Below are 14297 nucleotides of genomic sequence, written 5' to 3' on the forward strand. Positions count from 1 at the left end.
CCTTCATACAGTTACTGGAACAAATCAAAGCATGAAAAATTGCAGTTCACCCCTGACTTCAGTCTTTCATCTTGTTCTTTTCTTTTGATACGTTTTATTTATCTTTCACCACTGTGAGAAGAGTATAAATGACCAGAGTCAGAGTGATCAAGAGGTTCCAAAAATAGTGTTGTATCCCTTGGGCAATGTCATGGTAAAATTCCAAGGAGAGCTTAACATAAAGTTTTTTTTATGTCAATTATTTTTTCTGAGTTGTTGAAAATAAAAACATGTTTTTCCCTTCTTTTGCTGACTTATAACTTAAATTCCCTGTATACTGGCTTAAAGTCTTGTATACAAGATATTTCAAAGAATTATTTTTGAGGTGAAATTAAAAGACAAGATTACTTTGGTGCGGCCAAGTTTTAAAACTCACAAATAATGCACTTTTTCTTGAACTTTAAAATGTTTTAATTTTCACTTTATCTGAAAGGCAGACAGGCCTAGAAATACAGTTAAAGGGACATCTCCACAGTTTCACTCTCCAAATGCCTGCAACAGCCAAGGCTTGGGCAACAACGAAACTAGGGTTTGGAACTCAGTCCTGGTATTCTGCATGGCTGACAGGCACCCAAGTACTTTAAGCCATCACTGCTGTCTCCTAGGATACACACCACCAGTAGGTCCCGGTATTAGAAGCCAAGTATTTGAGACCCAAATCAGATACTCAGTTGTACAAGCAATGAACTTTGTGCACAAAGCTGATAATCATATATGTGGACTACTGACTGATAATCAATAGCTCACATTTATTAACAGCATCAGACTTTTAAAGACTGAGGGTCAAGAAGGCATAAAAGAGAAGGGCTTGAGGAATTTACATATCAACTGTAAGAGATAGTTGACTTGACACTATGACAGTTCCCTCACCCCTACCTGAAAGTACCTGTCTCTGTCTTTATTAAACTAGGCCGGAGGGTTAGGGATTTCCTTGCCTGTGTATTTCCATATCAATACCATATAGGCTCCCAGAGCAGCTGGTTATGGCTGTACAGTGGCATGGCTTCCCAGTGTCCCCTCTTAATCAGTTATCTTCCTACAGATCCATGCAGTTGTCCTCCTGCGCTCAGTTATGGCATATGAACATCCCACTGACACCTGCCTGAAAGGCCTAAAGACCCCTCATGTGCCTGGATTTCACTTTTTTTATGTAAACACAAGCTTAATTCCTACAAACTTTTTGAAGTACCTTAATATAGACAGTGTTAATTCATTCACTTTGTCAAGAATCTATTATGTGAAGAGTTGTGCACTACTGTGTCCAAAAGATGTAGTTTTACAGTGTACAGGTATGACTTACAAATAGCTTAAATTTTTCTTAATATTACCGTTTCAACAGAACTTCTCAAAGATTTGTTTCTGTGTGTGTTTGGAAATGGTGATAGTGATGCAGTAAATGAGTGTGTTTTGAAGTTGAGGTAGAGGCCAGTATTTGTCAGAGTGTTCGTGCTGGCTCTCAGGATGCTCACATTGGAGAGTGCTTGGGTTTGTGTCTTGGCTGTACTCCCCCTTCCAACCTCCTGCCAGTGTAGTCCTTAGGGGGCAAGAGGTGATGACTCCTGTAGTTGGGTTCCTGCCTCCCCTCATGGGAGACAAAGAGTGAGCTCCCAGCTCCTGGCTTTAGCCTGGCCCAACCCCCAAGTCCCAGAGACATATGAGAAGTGAACTGGTAGGTAGGAGTTCTTTTCCTATCTCTCTGTCTACATCTTTCTACCCTTTGAAATAAAAGGAATAGATAAATATATAAAAATTAAACTTTGCTTGAAAATCTTCATTCATTGAGTGTATCATTTACATGAAGTGTTACCCTAGGCTTTAAGAAAGCAAAGACAAACCTGCAACAGACTGCAGAGTTGAATTTCAGTAAATGATTGATTGTGGAAGGGAGAAATTTTGAAATGATATATAGTCTCTGTTATCTAGAAAGAAGCAAAAAGGTAAACGACACCTGAAATGACATAATGTAAAATGGTAAACTGAAGCTTGGTGTGTGAAGTGAGGTAGGGACACAGGAATTAAATAGATAAAGTCATTTGAAATTGAAAGCAGCTTGCAGATTGGAGGAAAATTTTATTGCAGTTTTATGTAATCAGATTTAAAACAATGAATTGTCACTTTCCTATCTTGTTGCCACTTCATTTGCTCTTGGACGGAATTATTTTTACACTTAACAGTATTGTACGCCCATCTCATATATACCTAATAAATGGCTTTCTTCCAAGTCTCCTCCTCATCTTTTCTGTTTGGCAGCAGTAGACAGAGGCTACCTCCTGTTTGCTTTTTAGCTCACATAATGTTTGTTTGTAATTCTTGGTGCTAGGTAGGTGATAAAGCATCAAGGAAGACCTCTAGGGCTGGTGTTGTGGCAGCATGGGTTAGACTGCCCCTGATGACGTCATCATGTCCTGCTGCCGCACTTCCCACCCTGCTCCCTCATGATGCACTTGGGAAAGCAGGGGAAGATGTTTCACGTGCATGGGTCCCTGCAGGAAACCTATCTTCTGATTTACACTTGGCTCAGTCATGTCCATCTGTTGAGACCATTTGGAGAGCAAACCAGCAGATGGAAGATTTCTCCATCTCTGTCACACACATGTCCCTGGTGCTCGCTTGCATCTCTCTCTCCCCTCCCCTCTCTCTCCCTCCCTCCCACCCACCCTCCCCTATCTTCTTCTCCACCCCTCCCATCTGTCTTTATTCTCTGAAACTTACTTTTAAATGAATAACAGACAAATAAATAAGCCTATCTTTAAAATCCTCCCCAAAATGTTAATGGCCTTTTTTTTTCTTTTTATAAGCTTTTTTTTTTCTTTTTGCCTATGCATTATTTATTGTTTCTTTTTGAAAAACTACTTTTTAAACAAAAATTACATTTCAGGGTAGCATCCACAATGAGGCCATTTATTTATGAATATTATAAGCATTTAAATTTTCTGAAAAGTCGCACTGGACTATGATTTTTAAAGAAAATATAAACTGAAGTATGCCTTTTTTCCTATGAAACAAGGACTCATAGTTATTCCTAATACAGAACAGCAGAGAAGTTGTTGCTGTTAGAAGCATAAACTCAACCTTCCCTAAAAATTTGTGAAGATATCAATAGTCTCATTCTATTTCAGTGTATTTCATTTTGTTGTTTTATACAGAAATAAAATCCTGTGAAGAGTATTTGATCAACTAGTGAATTTGTTTTGGAGTTGCCATTGGCCATTCATTTTGCCATGCTTCTGACAAAACAAGTATTTATCAAGTCCCATTTATAATGACCGTTCTTAAGACTTTTTATTGGGGCTGACATTTTGGTGTAGCGGGTTAAACGATGTCCGTTCAACACCGGGCTGCTCCACTGTCAGTCCAGTTCCCTGCTAATGTGTCTGGGAAAAGCAGTATAACATGGTCCTAGTGCTTGGACCCTTGTACCCATGTGGGAGACCTGGGAGCAACTCTCAGCTCCTGGCTTCCATCTACCTCAGTCTTGATGCTGTGACCATCTTGGGAGTGATGCAGTGGAGGGAAAATATCTCCATGTTTCTCCTCCCCTCTCTGTAACTATGCCTTTCAAATAAAATTTTTTAAAAATCTTGAGACTTTTTACTACTTGTAAGAAAAATTAATCCTGTGAATATTGAATGCATGGTACCCATAATGTTTATTTTCTTGCATATTCATAGTAGACACTTGACATGTGACTGTCAGAAGAGACCTAAGGGTATGTAGATAGGTCAGATATTCTCATTTCGTAGGCAATGAAATGAAGGTCAAGAAAAGTGACTTAATTGGTTTGGATATTATTGTATACAAAATCTAGGTTCAGACATTAGGACCTCAAATAGAACCAATATTCTGATGGTAATTTGATTGTATTCTTTTAGTATTAATCCAATCTGTAAGGGGGAATACACTCAATCTTTGACCCCTTATTCATTTGATAATTTAATAACTCAGAAAACACCATTAATCATTGCACATACGAATGTTGAGAAATTTTCTATTTGAAAAACACATGTAAAGAAGAAAATTTGTCATCCTTTTTTTGTTGTTGTTCGAAAGGCACAGAGAGAAATAGGGATCTTTAACCTACTGAGTCACTCCCCAAAGGCCCACAAACAACTGGAGTCAGGCCAAGTCAGAAGTCAAGAACTCAAGTATTGTTCCCCTGTGAGTGGCAGAGACCCAGCCACTTGACCCACCTGTTGCCTTCCTGGGTATGCACTAACCAGAAGCTGGAATGGGTATTGGAACCAGGACTTGAATCAGGCACCCAGATAGAAGCTTTTGTGAGTCCCAGATACAGTGTCCAAACTATCACCCTTCTCTGAGTGTTCGTTCTCATGATTGAAGAAGGAGCGGATTCCTAGCTACTAAAACCTAGATCCTACTGCAAAATCTCCAATATATATGTGTGTGTGTGTGTGTGTATACACACACATATACATATATATATATATACACACACACATATATACAGAGCCTCTGATATGTTTGTGTGTGTATATATATATATGTATCAGAAGCTCTGTAATTTGTGTTCCATGTGTCCTTAAGGAATCCATTTTATGGGAGTTTGTGAGTTCTGTGAAATAGTGTTTTACTTCATGGCTTTTGTATTTTTGACTACCCTGGATCACCTTGTAATCTCGTTTTCTAATTTATCCCTATTTATTTTTGTTTCAACCTCCTAGGATGATGCTTACCTCCCTCCATAGTATAGTTCTGCATTAATCTGAAGGTTATTGCTGTTTACAGATGAAGAATTTCACATATTTTTAACTTTTTTCGTAGGTTCCTTCACAGTTTCAATGATTTTATGTCTGTTTTTTGAACTTCCTCCAAATTCTTCATAAGCCTGAAAACCAAGGAGCTCAGAATAGAAAACATTTCACAAAGATCTAGCTTAGAATCTTGAATATGCTGACAGTGATGTCAGAGGACTAAGGAAGTCATAAAGTTCCTGAGACAGGTCCATGAACTGTCTGCATTTGATAGGATAGGCAGGCCCTCAAGGTCAGAGCGGATGGAGCACAGAGCTCATTGGCAATTGGGCACGTTTCAAACTTCAGAGTGGTACATAGGTTCTGAATGAGAAGAATCAGGAGAGGGAGCAGGAATCAAGTCCCAGTCTGAAGGTGAAATGAATTCCCGAGGGGTGAGGAGGGAATAAAAGGACAAACCATCAGAAACAAATCCAGATACTTGGGAACAAAGTGCTACCTTTCTTAGCAAACTCAATCTAATCTTGTGCAATTGAGACTTTACACAAGAAGAGGTCTGCTGTACTTAGCAATACAATTATGTGTCTCCCAGATTTTCTTTTCTCTCTGAAACCCTTGAGGTCATTCTAGCCTCAGGATGTTAGATTCCTGAGGGTTAAGGTCCTAAGAGGTGTGACTAATGAAACAGATGAGATGTGCTTGCAGGCTGTAATATATAAAGTAGATTACTGAGATCAGTAGGGTTAGGAGGAGGATGGGCTCCTCTGGGTATGTGATGACAGCTGTGAGCTGTTTTGCTAAAAGGAAAACACCAAATACATATTGTGCGAGAAAAAAATAAATGTTTGACAGGTAAACTAGCCGGAAACTGACTAGTGATAAGTCAGCCCTGATTAGGCTGGTTGGTTGGTATTTCTGCTTCTTCACCCTTTTATTTCCCGTCTTTTATTGTTGTTTCATATAATTGTTTCACCTACTGTCTGGCTGAGGATATTGGAACACACTAGTTTCCACATGCATATCTGAGAATCAGTGAGGGCAAACATGATACTAGGGCTAGAGATATCCCTGGGAGCAGGGTGAATTGTGGCATAGGAATTATGCCAAAGCAATCCAACCAGATGATTCTTCATCTATTCCTGTGCTAAGATCTAGGTTTCATTTCAGCAGCTAAGAATCAGTGTCTTTATGAATCGTATAATGGAATACTGATACTGAACCAGCTAGTTAGTCTTACATGTTTTCTATTAAAGTAACATCCAAAGTTCCCAAGCCCAAGCAGCCAGGCAAAATGAGACCTCTGACCAAGACAGAATGAGAGGAAACAACAGAAAGCATGGCTTTGGTGATGGAATCCAAACTCCACCCATGGCTATTTGTGACTGTGTTGTTAATTTACACATCTATCTCACACAGCAGGTCCTCGTGGTTGTATCTTGAAATGTTAAATATTTCAGGTTGAACCTGGAGTAATTATATAGATAATTCAAGTTGGATAATGCTTCATTTGCCACAAATTTGAAATCACTACAAGCAGAGTACCTGACCTGAGTTATCACACTTTTCTTCAAATTATATACCACCAGAAAAGAAAGATGGTCTGCCAGTCTGTCGGTCTGTATTTATTTATTTGCAACAATAACTTACGCTTGCCCTGAAAAAAAATAATCCTTTTTGGAAGAAATGATTCTCAATTGTGTAAATATTCAAATTTAAAGTAAAATGTAAAGGTCGATGAATTGTTTTGTAACACTGTATTGTTTTAACTGTTTTGACTCCCCCCTTTTATCTCTCCAAGTCCTTTCTTGAAGTGTGGGAGGACCCATCCTGACTGTGAAACAGAGAAAGTAGTACCTACCCTGATGTCCTTTGGGGCATAAGTGAAATAAATGATGTCCAGTCTAGCTTCAGGCCTGTCACACACAGGTGTTAACAATAGCCACAGTTGTGCCCTTCCTGAACACTCTATAAAACATTTAACCTCTTTATTCCCTATCTGTAAAAATATTTTGCCTGTACCACTTTTTGATACTATTCTGTTTTAGATGTTATAGTTGTATCTCCATAGTATAAGTGGGGACTTATTGTTAGACAAAAAATAGGCAATACAAAACTTGCTGAATTGCACCAAGAATCAATAGGTACTCGCTGTAGAAGCCGTGTGTCTTCATTGGATTTCTTTTTCCACTCCACAGAAAATGAAAACACTAGCAGAAAGAAGAAGAAGTGCTCCATCTCTTATCCTGGATAAAGCCCTGCAAAAGCGACCCAGTACCAGGTAAGTGTGATACTGTGCTTGGAAGATGAAGATTGTTCCAGATCACATGGTTTTTTTTTTAAATTTTGTGGTACAATTATGTAGGGTCTATGTGAAGGAATTCTTTATCAGTACCATAATGCCCTTTTTAATAATAATAGAAACTATGACTTCTGTTCTGCATTTATTTGCTATTGCCTTCTTTATGGGATCACAAAGTCTGTGTATATGCTCTGCTGCTTTAAAAGTGATTCAAAAGTGAATCTCACATCATGTGCTACCTAGACAGACAGATTTAACATATGGTCAAAGGATATTTGACGAAAACAATTAGAAATAGAATACTGAAAAATGTGTAGTTGGGCACAAAGTTTTGCTTTCTAAAATCAAAGGGTGATGCCTATACTTCACTATGGTAACATTTTTTTTTTACTTTACATATAAAGAAAGTGAAATAAATAAAAATAACCAGATTAAGATGGAAAAGTAATTCCCTGTAGGAAATTAATCCGTGAAATCTGAAGTAAACATAAGCTAAATATTTTTAAATGGACATTTTTTACTGAAAGGGAATGAGCTTCATGTATTTCATATGTGTGTTTGTAGGAGCATAATTATAACTCCCACTCTACCCTCCCACCTGTTTTCTTGTGATTTTTATAATGACATCCTGTATGGGATCCCTGCGCATGGGCCTGAAAAAGTTTTAAGTCAGATTTCTTATTGGAAGCTTCTGGATTGGAAGTGTACTAATATGAAAACTAGTATTCCTATCAAAGAATCTTGAGCCCAAGCCCGGGGATCAGTAGTCAACTTTCCCTTAACCCAGAACAGGAAACTATAGCAGGAAGCATTAAGTGCTGAAATTATTAAAATTGGTCACTTACAGACCTGTGGTGGGGTCACTTGGGAATTTTGTGCAACATAAGAGTTTGTCTAAATGATTTAGTGGGTAGCAATCAGAGACATGAGGTATCCAATAAAGCAAAAAACATCCTGTGCAACAAAAAACAAGCAAAAAAACTCCTGTGGTTCCTGCATAACTTTTCAGTATCACAGTAGGTGTGGAAAAGCTTGTATGTATTACATATGCACATAACTTATTTATATACATAAACACAAAGGATTGTGTCACGTGTAAAAATGATTTCTGCATTTTATAGAAATATAGCCACTTTGTACATCAAGAGTTAATTGTACTTTGTGTCATTTGGAACCGGCTGAGCTTCATTTTTCTATACGTGTTTCATGGAGTGGTTGGAATCACCCTACTTGTTCTTAAAATATATTAATTCTAAGTAGGTGTGTGCTTTTGGGTGTTTCATTCTGTTTTAGCAGAGTCATACCTGAGCATGTTTATGCTGAAGTATGTAGCTTATTAATTACTAAAATTTTATCCCCACTTATATTGCTGTTATGATTTTTAAAGCAATGTCAAAATCAAAGTATCCATGAATTTCACTTGAGAATGTAGAAAAAGGGATTAAAACAATGTATAGAATTTTTAGAGAACAAAGGCCACTGAGTGTAACAGGACCAAAAAGAACTCTTGTAGATGAAGTGACAGACTAGACAAAGCGATAATAGTTAAATAACTCTCTAGGAAATGTCATTTATGATGGTTTTTGGTTAGAGAATCACACGAGAGTAAACAGCCATGCTCCTAACCACACTGACTCCTTATCCCCCCTGCAATAATCACTGTTTACATTAAAACGAGTTCCCCTAGTCCCTACCTCCAGTAGTAGCAAAATATTATGGGTTTCATATCAAAATAACCATAAGGGGAAAGAGTGAGTTTTGTTTTAATCTTCAGTTTACTCATAGTGAGTTTGTCTCAGTTTGTAATGGGAGTACATAGTCGTGGGGAGGAACAGGACCCTACCTTATTAGGCATGATATTTTTATTCTGGGTAGCTCTTGGTGGTTCGATCCTGAATGTATGCAGGGTATGTTAGTGACACAATCCCAGGAATGGAAAGAAACTTAAAGGTAATTCTACCTGATGGTTTCCAAACCTTTCTAAATCACTATCTTAGATTGGACTCAGGCAAAGGTTTGTTTTTGAGGTTCTCTATAGTTGGTTCTGATACACCTTTTCTTAGGAAAAAACATACTGTGATAGGAACAGTCTGAGATCTACCTCCATCATTGTTGATTTTAAATGTATAGTATCTTTAGACTTCTGATCTACTGTTATGAGAACCACTGTGGAAAGATTTTTTTAAAAGTCCTTGTTGATGTCATTTGCTTAAGGAATGAAAAGTAATCAATGTCTCTCTCTCTAATATATATGGAATTGATCCTTTGATGATGCTCCAGAAACCCCCAGTGTGGGGAAGGCAGTTCCAAGAGTGTTACTTGATAGTTTTGATAGTTCTGAGAAATTGTTGATTTCATTGCTCCAGAGTTAGGACAATCTCTCCAAGGTCTATTGGTTGACAGATTCTACCTTTAGTGCATCCACACACCCAGATACTGGTTGCCATAGGTAGGCCAGCAGAGTTGCCTAACCTGTAGTGCTTTTCATCCTCTGACGAGCCACTTGATGTCCTCTACTGGCCGAGATGAGCTGGCTGCTGTGTCACTATGTGCTTCTGGGCATGCTGAAGCACAGGCATCAGCAGCTGAGGAGACCCAATCCCGACACATGGACTCCCAGGTCAGAGCACATATTTGTGATTTTCCCTGTGGCCAGTTTGAGCCCACTGTTCTGGTTGGGGAGTCCCCCAAAAAACCTTGCCTAGGATGGCCCCAGACATGACTCATGTGTGTCAGCTATGTGGGGTCAAGTTTAGTCTGACAACAGCATCAGCCTAGACACACATCAGTGAATGCAGTTACCTGGTCAGTTCCACCCCCAGCCCTGGTCCTAGCCCCTACACAAACCAGTATGTGCTGTAGACTAGCCCAGTCTAGTCCACTATAAACCCAGCCCTTACACACATCAATGGAGACTGCAACCTAAGCTCCCTTCCCCAAGTAACCCACAGTCCCATGCCAGCACAGGTCCTGAGTCCGATTTTCCAGCGGCATGCGTACCCACTCTTCTAGTTGCTTTGTGTTTTCTTAAAAATTGGAAATCAGATCCTATTATAATAAACTATAGTAGACATTCATGTAGTAAACATTCAACAAAGTCTTTGATTTTGCTGATCTTAATGTAATGCATGTTCCTGAAAAGTATGAGCTTATTATTTTACAAAAATGCTATGTGAATTGTTTAATAAGTGATGTGCTTTCTTTAAAACATAAGGTCATTTATTATGAATTAGCTTTTCTATTAGACTCAAAAACGTAAAATTTCTCAAGTACAAGAAGATAGCATACCTATTTTTTAAGATTTATTTTTATTGCAAAGGCAGATAGGCAGAGAGAAAGATCTCCCATACTCAAATGGCCACAGCAGTCAGAGCTGAGCTGATCTGAAGCCAGGAACCTGGAACTTCTTCCAAGTCTCCCACACAGGTGCAGCGTCCCAAGGGCCATCCTCGACTGCTTTCCCAGGCCACAAGCAGGAAGCTGGATGGGAAGTGGGACAGCTGGGACATTAACCAGCACCCATATGGGATTCCAGTGAGTGCAAAGCCACTAGGCTATTGCCCTGGCCCAGTACACCTAATTTCAAGCAGAATGTTTTTACATAAGAATCTTAGTACCACCACCCTGAAATAGTTGCTGTGTCTTGATATATCAGAACTGGTTTGTAAAGTATTTGTATTCAGTGTGAGGGCAAATAAACAGTTTGGTTTATTAGCATTTTTCTTGAATTGCACAAATTTTTCATTTGAGCTTGCATTAAACCCTTACCACTTCTGCTGTTGTCCTCTGGTTAATTTGTTAGTTAATAATAATGACTTGTAAATGATACAGCTTTTATCCGAAGTTTAGCTAACCTCTGCAGGTGATGTAGAAGAGTCTGCTGCATCTTGTCTTTTTTTTTTAACTTAATGAATGAAGAATTGAGTATAAAAATTAAGGAATACATGAGTTAACTGATGAGTTAACTGTGTTTATGTAGTATACATAGCTTCATCTCCAGTGTTCTTTGATGAAGCCATAGAATATTTTTTTAATTATTTATTATTTAACTTCATTAATTACATTGTATTATGTGACACAGTTACATAGATACTTGAGTTCTCCCCACCCCTCCCCAAACCCTCCCACTATGGTGGATTCCTCCACCTTGTTGCATAACCAAAGCTCAAGTTCAGTTGAGATTCCCCCATTGCAAGCGTATACCAAACATAGAGTCCAACATCTTATTGTCCAGTCAAGTTCAACGGCTTGTTAGGTATACCCTCTCTGGTCTGAAGACAGAGCCAGCAGAGTATCATCCCAGTCAATTGAAAGCTCCAACATACCATCAGCAAAAATTTACATCATTATGGAATTAATTGACATAGTAATGAGTAACCAATATGTTAAAGATAAATGTGAGTTCCCAGCCACCTTCTGTGACCACCTCACCTATACTTCAATTTTAGTTTATACACAACATATAACATTCAAAACATAACATGTTATACATAACATCATATCATCTTAAATTAAGGCAAACATGTGGTATTTAACCTTTTGGGATTGGCTCATTTCCCTTAGCATTATGGCTTCCAGTTTGGCCCATTTGGCCACAAAGAACTGCATTTTGTTTTTTGTAATAGCTGAGTAGTATTCCATGGAGTAGATGAACCATAGCTTTCTTATCCAATCCTCTGTTGATGGGCATTTTGGTTACTTCCATGTTTTTGCAATTACTGATTGTGCTGCTATGAGCATAGGAGTGCATGTTGGTTTCTCATAAAACAATTGTTCTGGATATATTCCTAGGAGTGCTATTGCTGGATCATACGGTATGTTGAATTTGAGTTGTTTGAATATTCTCCATACTGATTCCCATAGAGGCTGTACCAGCCTGCAGCCCCACCAGCAGTGGAGTAGGGATCCCTTTTCCCCGCAACCTCGCCAACAAGTGTTGTTGGTGCTTTTATTCATGTGGGCCAGTCTTACTGGCGTTAGGTGGTACCTCATTGATGTTTTAATTTGGATTTCCCTTATTGCCAGGGAACTTGAGCATTTTTTCATATGTTTATTTGCCATTTGGGTTTGTTCCTTTGTGAAGTGTTTGCCCATTTCCCGTGCCCATTTCTTGAGTGGCTTGTTTGTTTTGACATTTTGGTTGTTTTGTAGCTCTTTGTATATTCTGGAGATCAGCCCTCTATCACCTATGTCATGTGCGAAGATCTTCTCCCATTCTGTGGGTTGCTTTTTACTTTGTTGATTGTTTCTCTAGCTGTACAGAAGCTTCTTAGTTTGATGAGGTCCCTCCATAGAATATTTTTTTAAGATTTATTAATTTTTATTGCAAAGTCTGATATACAGAGAGGAGGAGAGAGAGAGCGAGGAAGATCTTCTGTCCAATGATCTACTCCCCAAGCAGCCACAACAGCCGGGGCTGAGCCAATCAGAAACCAGGAGCCTCTTCCGGGTCTCCCACTCGGGTGCAGGGTCCCAAGGCTTTGGGCCGTCCTCAACTGCTTTCCCAGGCCACAAGCAGGGAGCTGGATGGGAAGCATTGCTGCCGGATTTAGAACAGGCAACCATATGGGCTCCAGGCGAATGCAAGGTGAGGACTTTAGCCACTAGGCTACTGTGCCAGGCCCATGAAGCCATAGAATATTAAATAGAGGCATAATTTATAGATTCTGTTGTTGCTATCATTCAGATCAGCTAGAGGTGGCTTATCTAATTGTTGAATTATCAAATGTGGCAGATCACACATCTGTCATGCTATGCAGGTTAGAAGTTTGCCAAAGAGGATAGTTACAACACAGTGGCACTCAGCTGCTTTCACTCTTCAGCAAAGGAGTGTTGTGTTGAGGACAGCCTCACCTGTGTCATAGTTATCAAGTAATAAAATTGTTGAGTATGGGACCAGCATTGTAGCCTAATGGATAAAGCTACTGTTGGTGAAGTCGGCATCCTATATGGGCAACACTTTGTGTCCTGGCTGCTTCACTTCCCATCGAGCTCCCTGCTAGTGATCTAGGGAAAGCAAAGGAAGATGGCCCAAGTACTTGAGCCCTTGTCTCCTGTAGGAGACCTAGAAGAAACTCCTGGCTCCTGACTTTGGCCTGGCCAGCCTTGGCCACTGCTGCCATCTAGGAAATGAATACCAGTAGATGTAAGATTTCTCTCTGTCTTCCCTCTTCTCTCTCTCTTCCCCCCTTTCTCTCTCTACTTCCTCCCTTCTCTTTTCCCTCTTACCTCTCTCCCTCCTCAAAATAAAGTTTAAAAAAAAACTCTGAGCATACATTTTAAAGGGCTTAGTGGTCTTAGAGAAGTAAAGTAAGACTGTTGAACTGTGTTACTTCTTAAAACCTTTCCGGCTCCCTGGTTATGTGACTTGCTGAAATTCAACACATTGAAAGACTTTGCTACATATATACTGTGAATTTTAGTGTGTGTGATTTCCCTAAACACACTGTACTCTCCAGCCCTGACTCAGATATCACTTCCTTTAGGACCTTTGCTAACCCTTCTTAACTAACGTACTTCTATAGCACTCTATGTAGTCATTGAACTCAGTCACACTTCACTGGATTTAAATTTTCTTTTGCTTCTGGTGTCATAACACACATGTATTAACAAAATGATACTCATATGTATTTGTTATTCAGTTTTGTTTGAATGAACTAGTAAATGAGTGGCTTTGTTTCCAAACAAACAGATTTAATAAGTTAACAAGGTAGTTTCTGGCTTTACAATCTTCTTTTAAATAGCCAATATATAAAATACTTTCCTTTATTATTATTATTATTATTATTATTTATGAAATCTTTGCTAGAGTAAAAGATTGCTTTTAATAAAATGATTCTAAATTATCATTAGGAAGTAATCTCATGCAGCATCATGCCAGAAGGGTTCCTGTATGTGATCCTGAGATACTGCACATGTTGGCATTCTTACAGTGTTTGTTTATTTAGAAATGAATTCAAGTCAGGAAAACTTTCCCTCTAGAGATCTATTGCTTCAGATTTATATTGAGCACACCTTGTTCACATTGCACAGAAATGTCTTTTTGTTTTGAACCACTCTGTTTTCAGTTAAATTGATCTTCGCTTGTCTATCTCTACCTCCAAATTAACATGTGTATTCTAGTTGCAACTCTTTGTGCTACACACTTGCATATTTTGCCTTTGAAACCGCTAGCTGCTGCTGCTACGATCAGAGAATAGGAACCCAGAAGAGCATTGTGATAGAGCAGAAAGTGCTTTGGTTGCTTT

At 38.9% G+C, this 14297-nt stretch overlaps 1 protein-coding gene across 4 annotated transcripts in view; it reads left to right on the forward strand.

Moving 5' to 3' along the window:
- Positions 1-14297, forward strand: part of ARHGAP20 (Rho GTPase activating protein 20) — a 151126-nt gene that overhangs the window by 59426 nt on the left and 77403 nt on the right. For 3 of the 4 annotated variants that reach the window (XM_058663935.1, XM_004585214.2, XM_058663937.1), the window contains one exon: positions 6947-7029. In XM_058663935.1, the coding sequence (XP_058519918.1) occupies positions 6947-7029 (83 nt within the window). Of the gene's footprint in view, positions 1-5007; positions 5166-6946; positions 7030-14297 lie in introns of those variants that run through there. The other variant, XM_058663938.1, reaches the window with a different exon arrangement.

Source organism: Ochotona princeps, chromosome 4, assembly GCF_030435755.1.
Source record: "Ochotona princeps isolate mOchPri1 chromosome 4, mOchPri1.hap1, whole genome shotgun sequence".
NCBI classification, from domain to species: Eukaryota; Metazoa; Chordata; class Mammalia; order Lagomorpha; family Ochotonidae; genus Ochotona; species Ochotona princeps.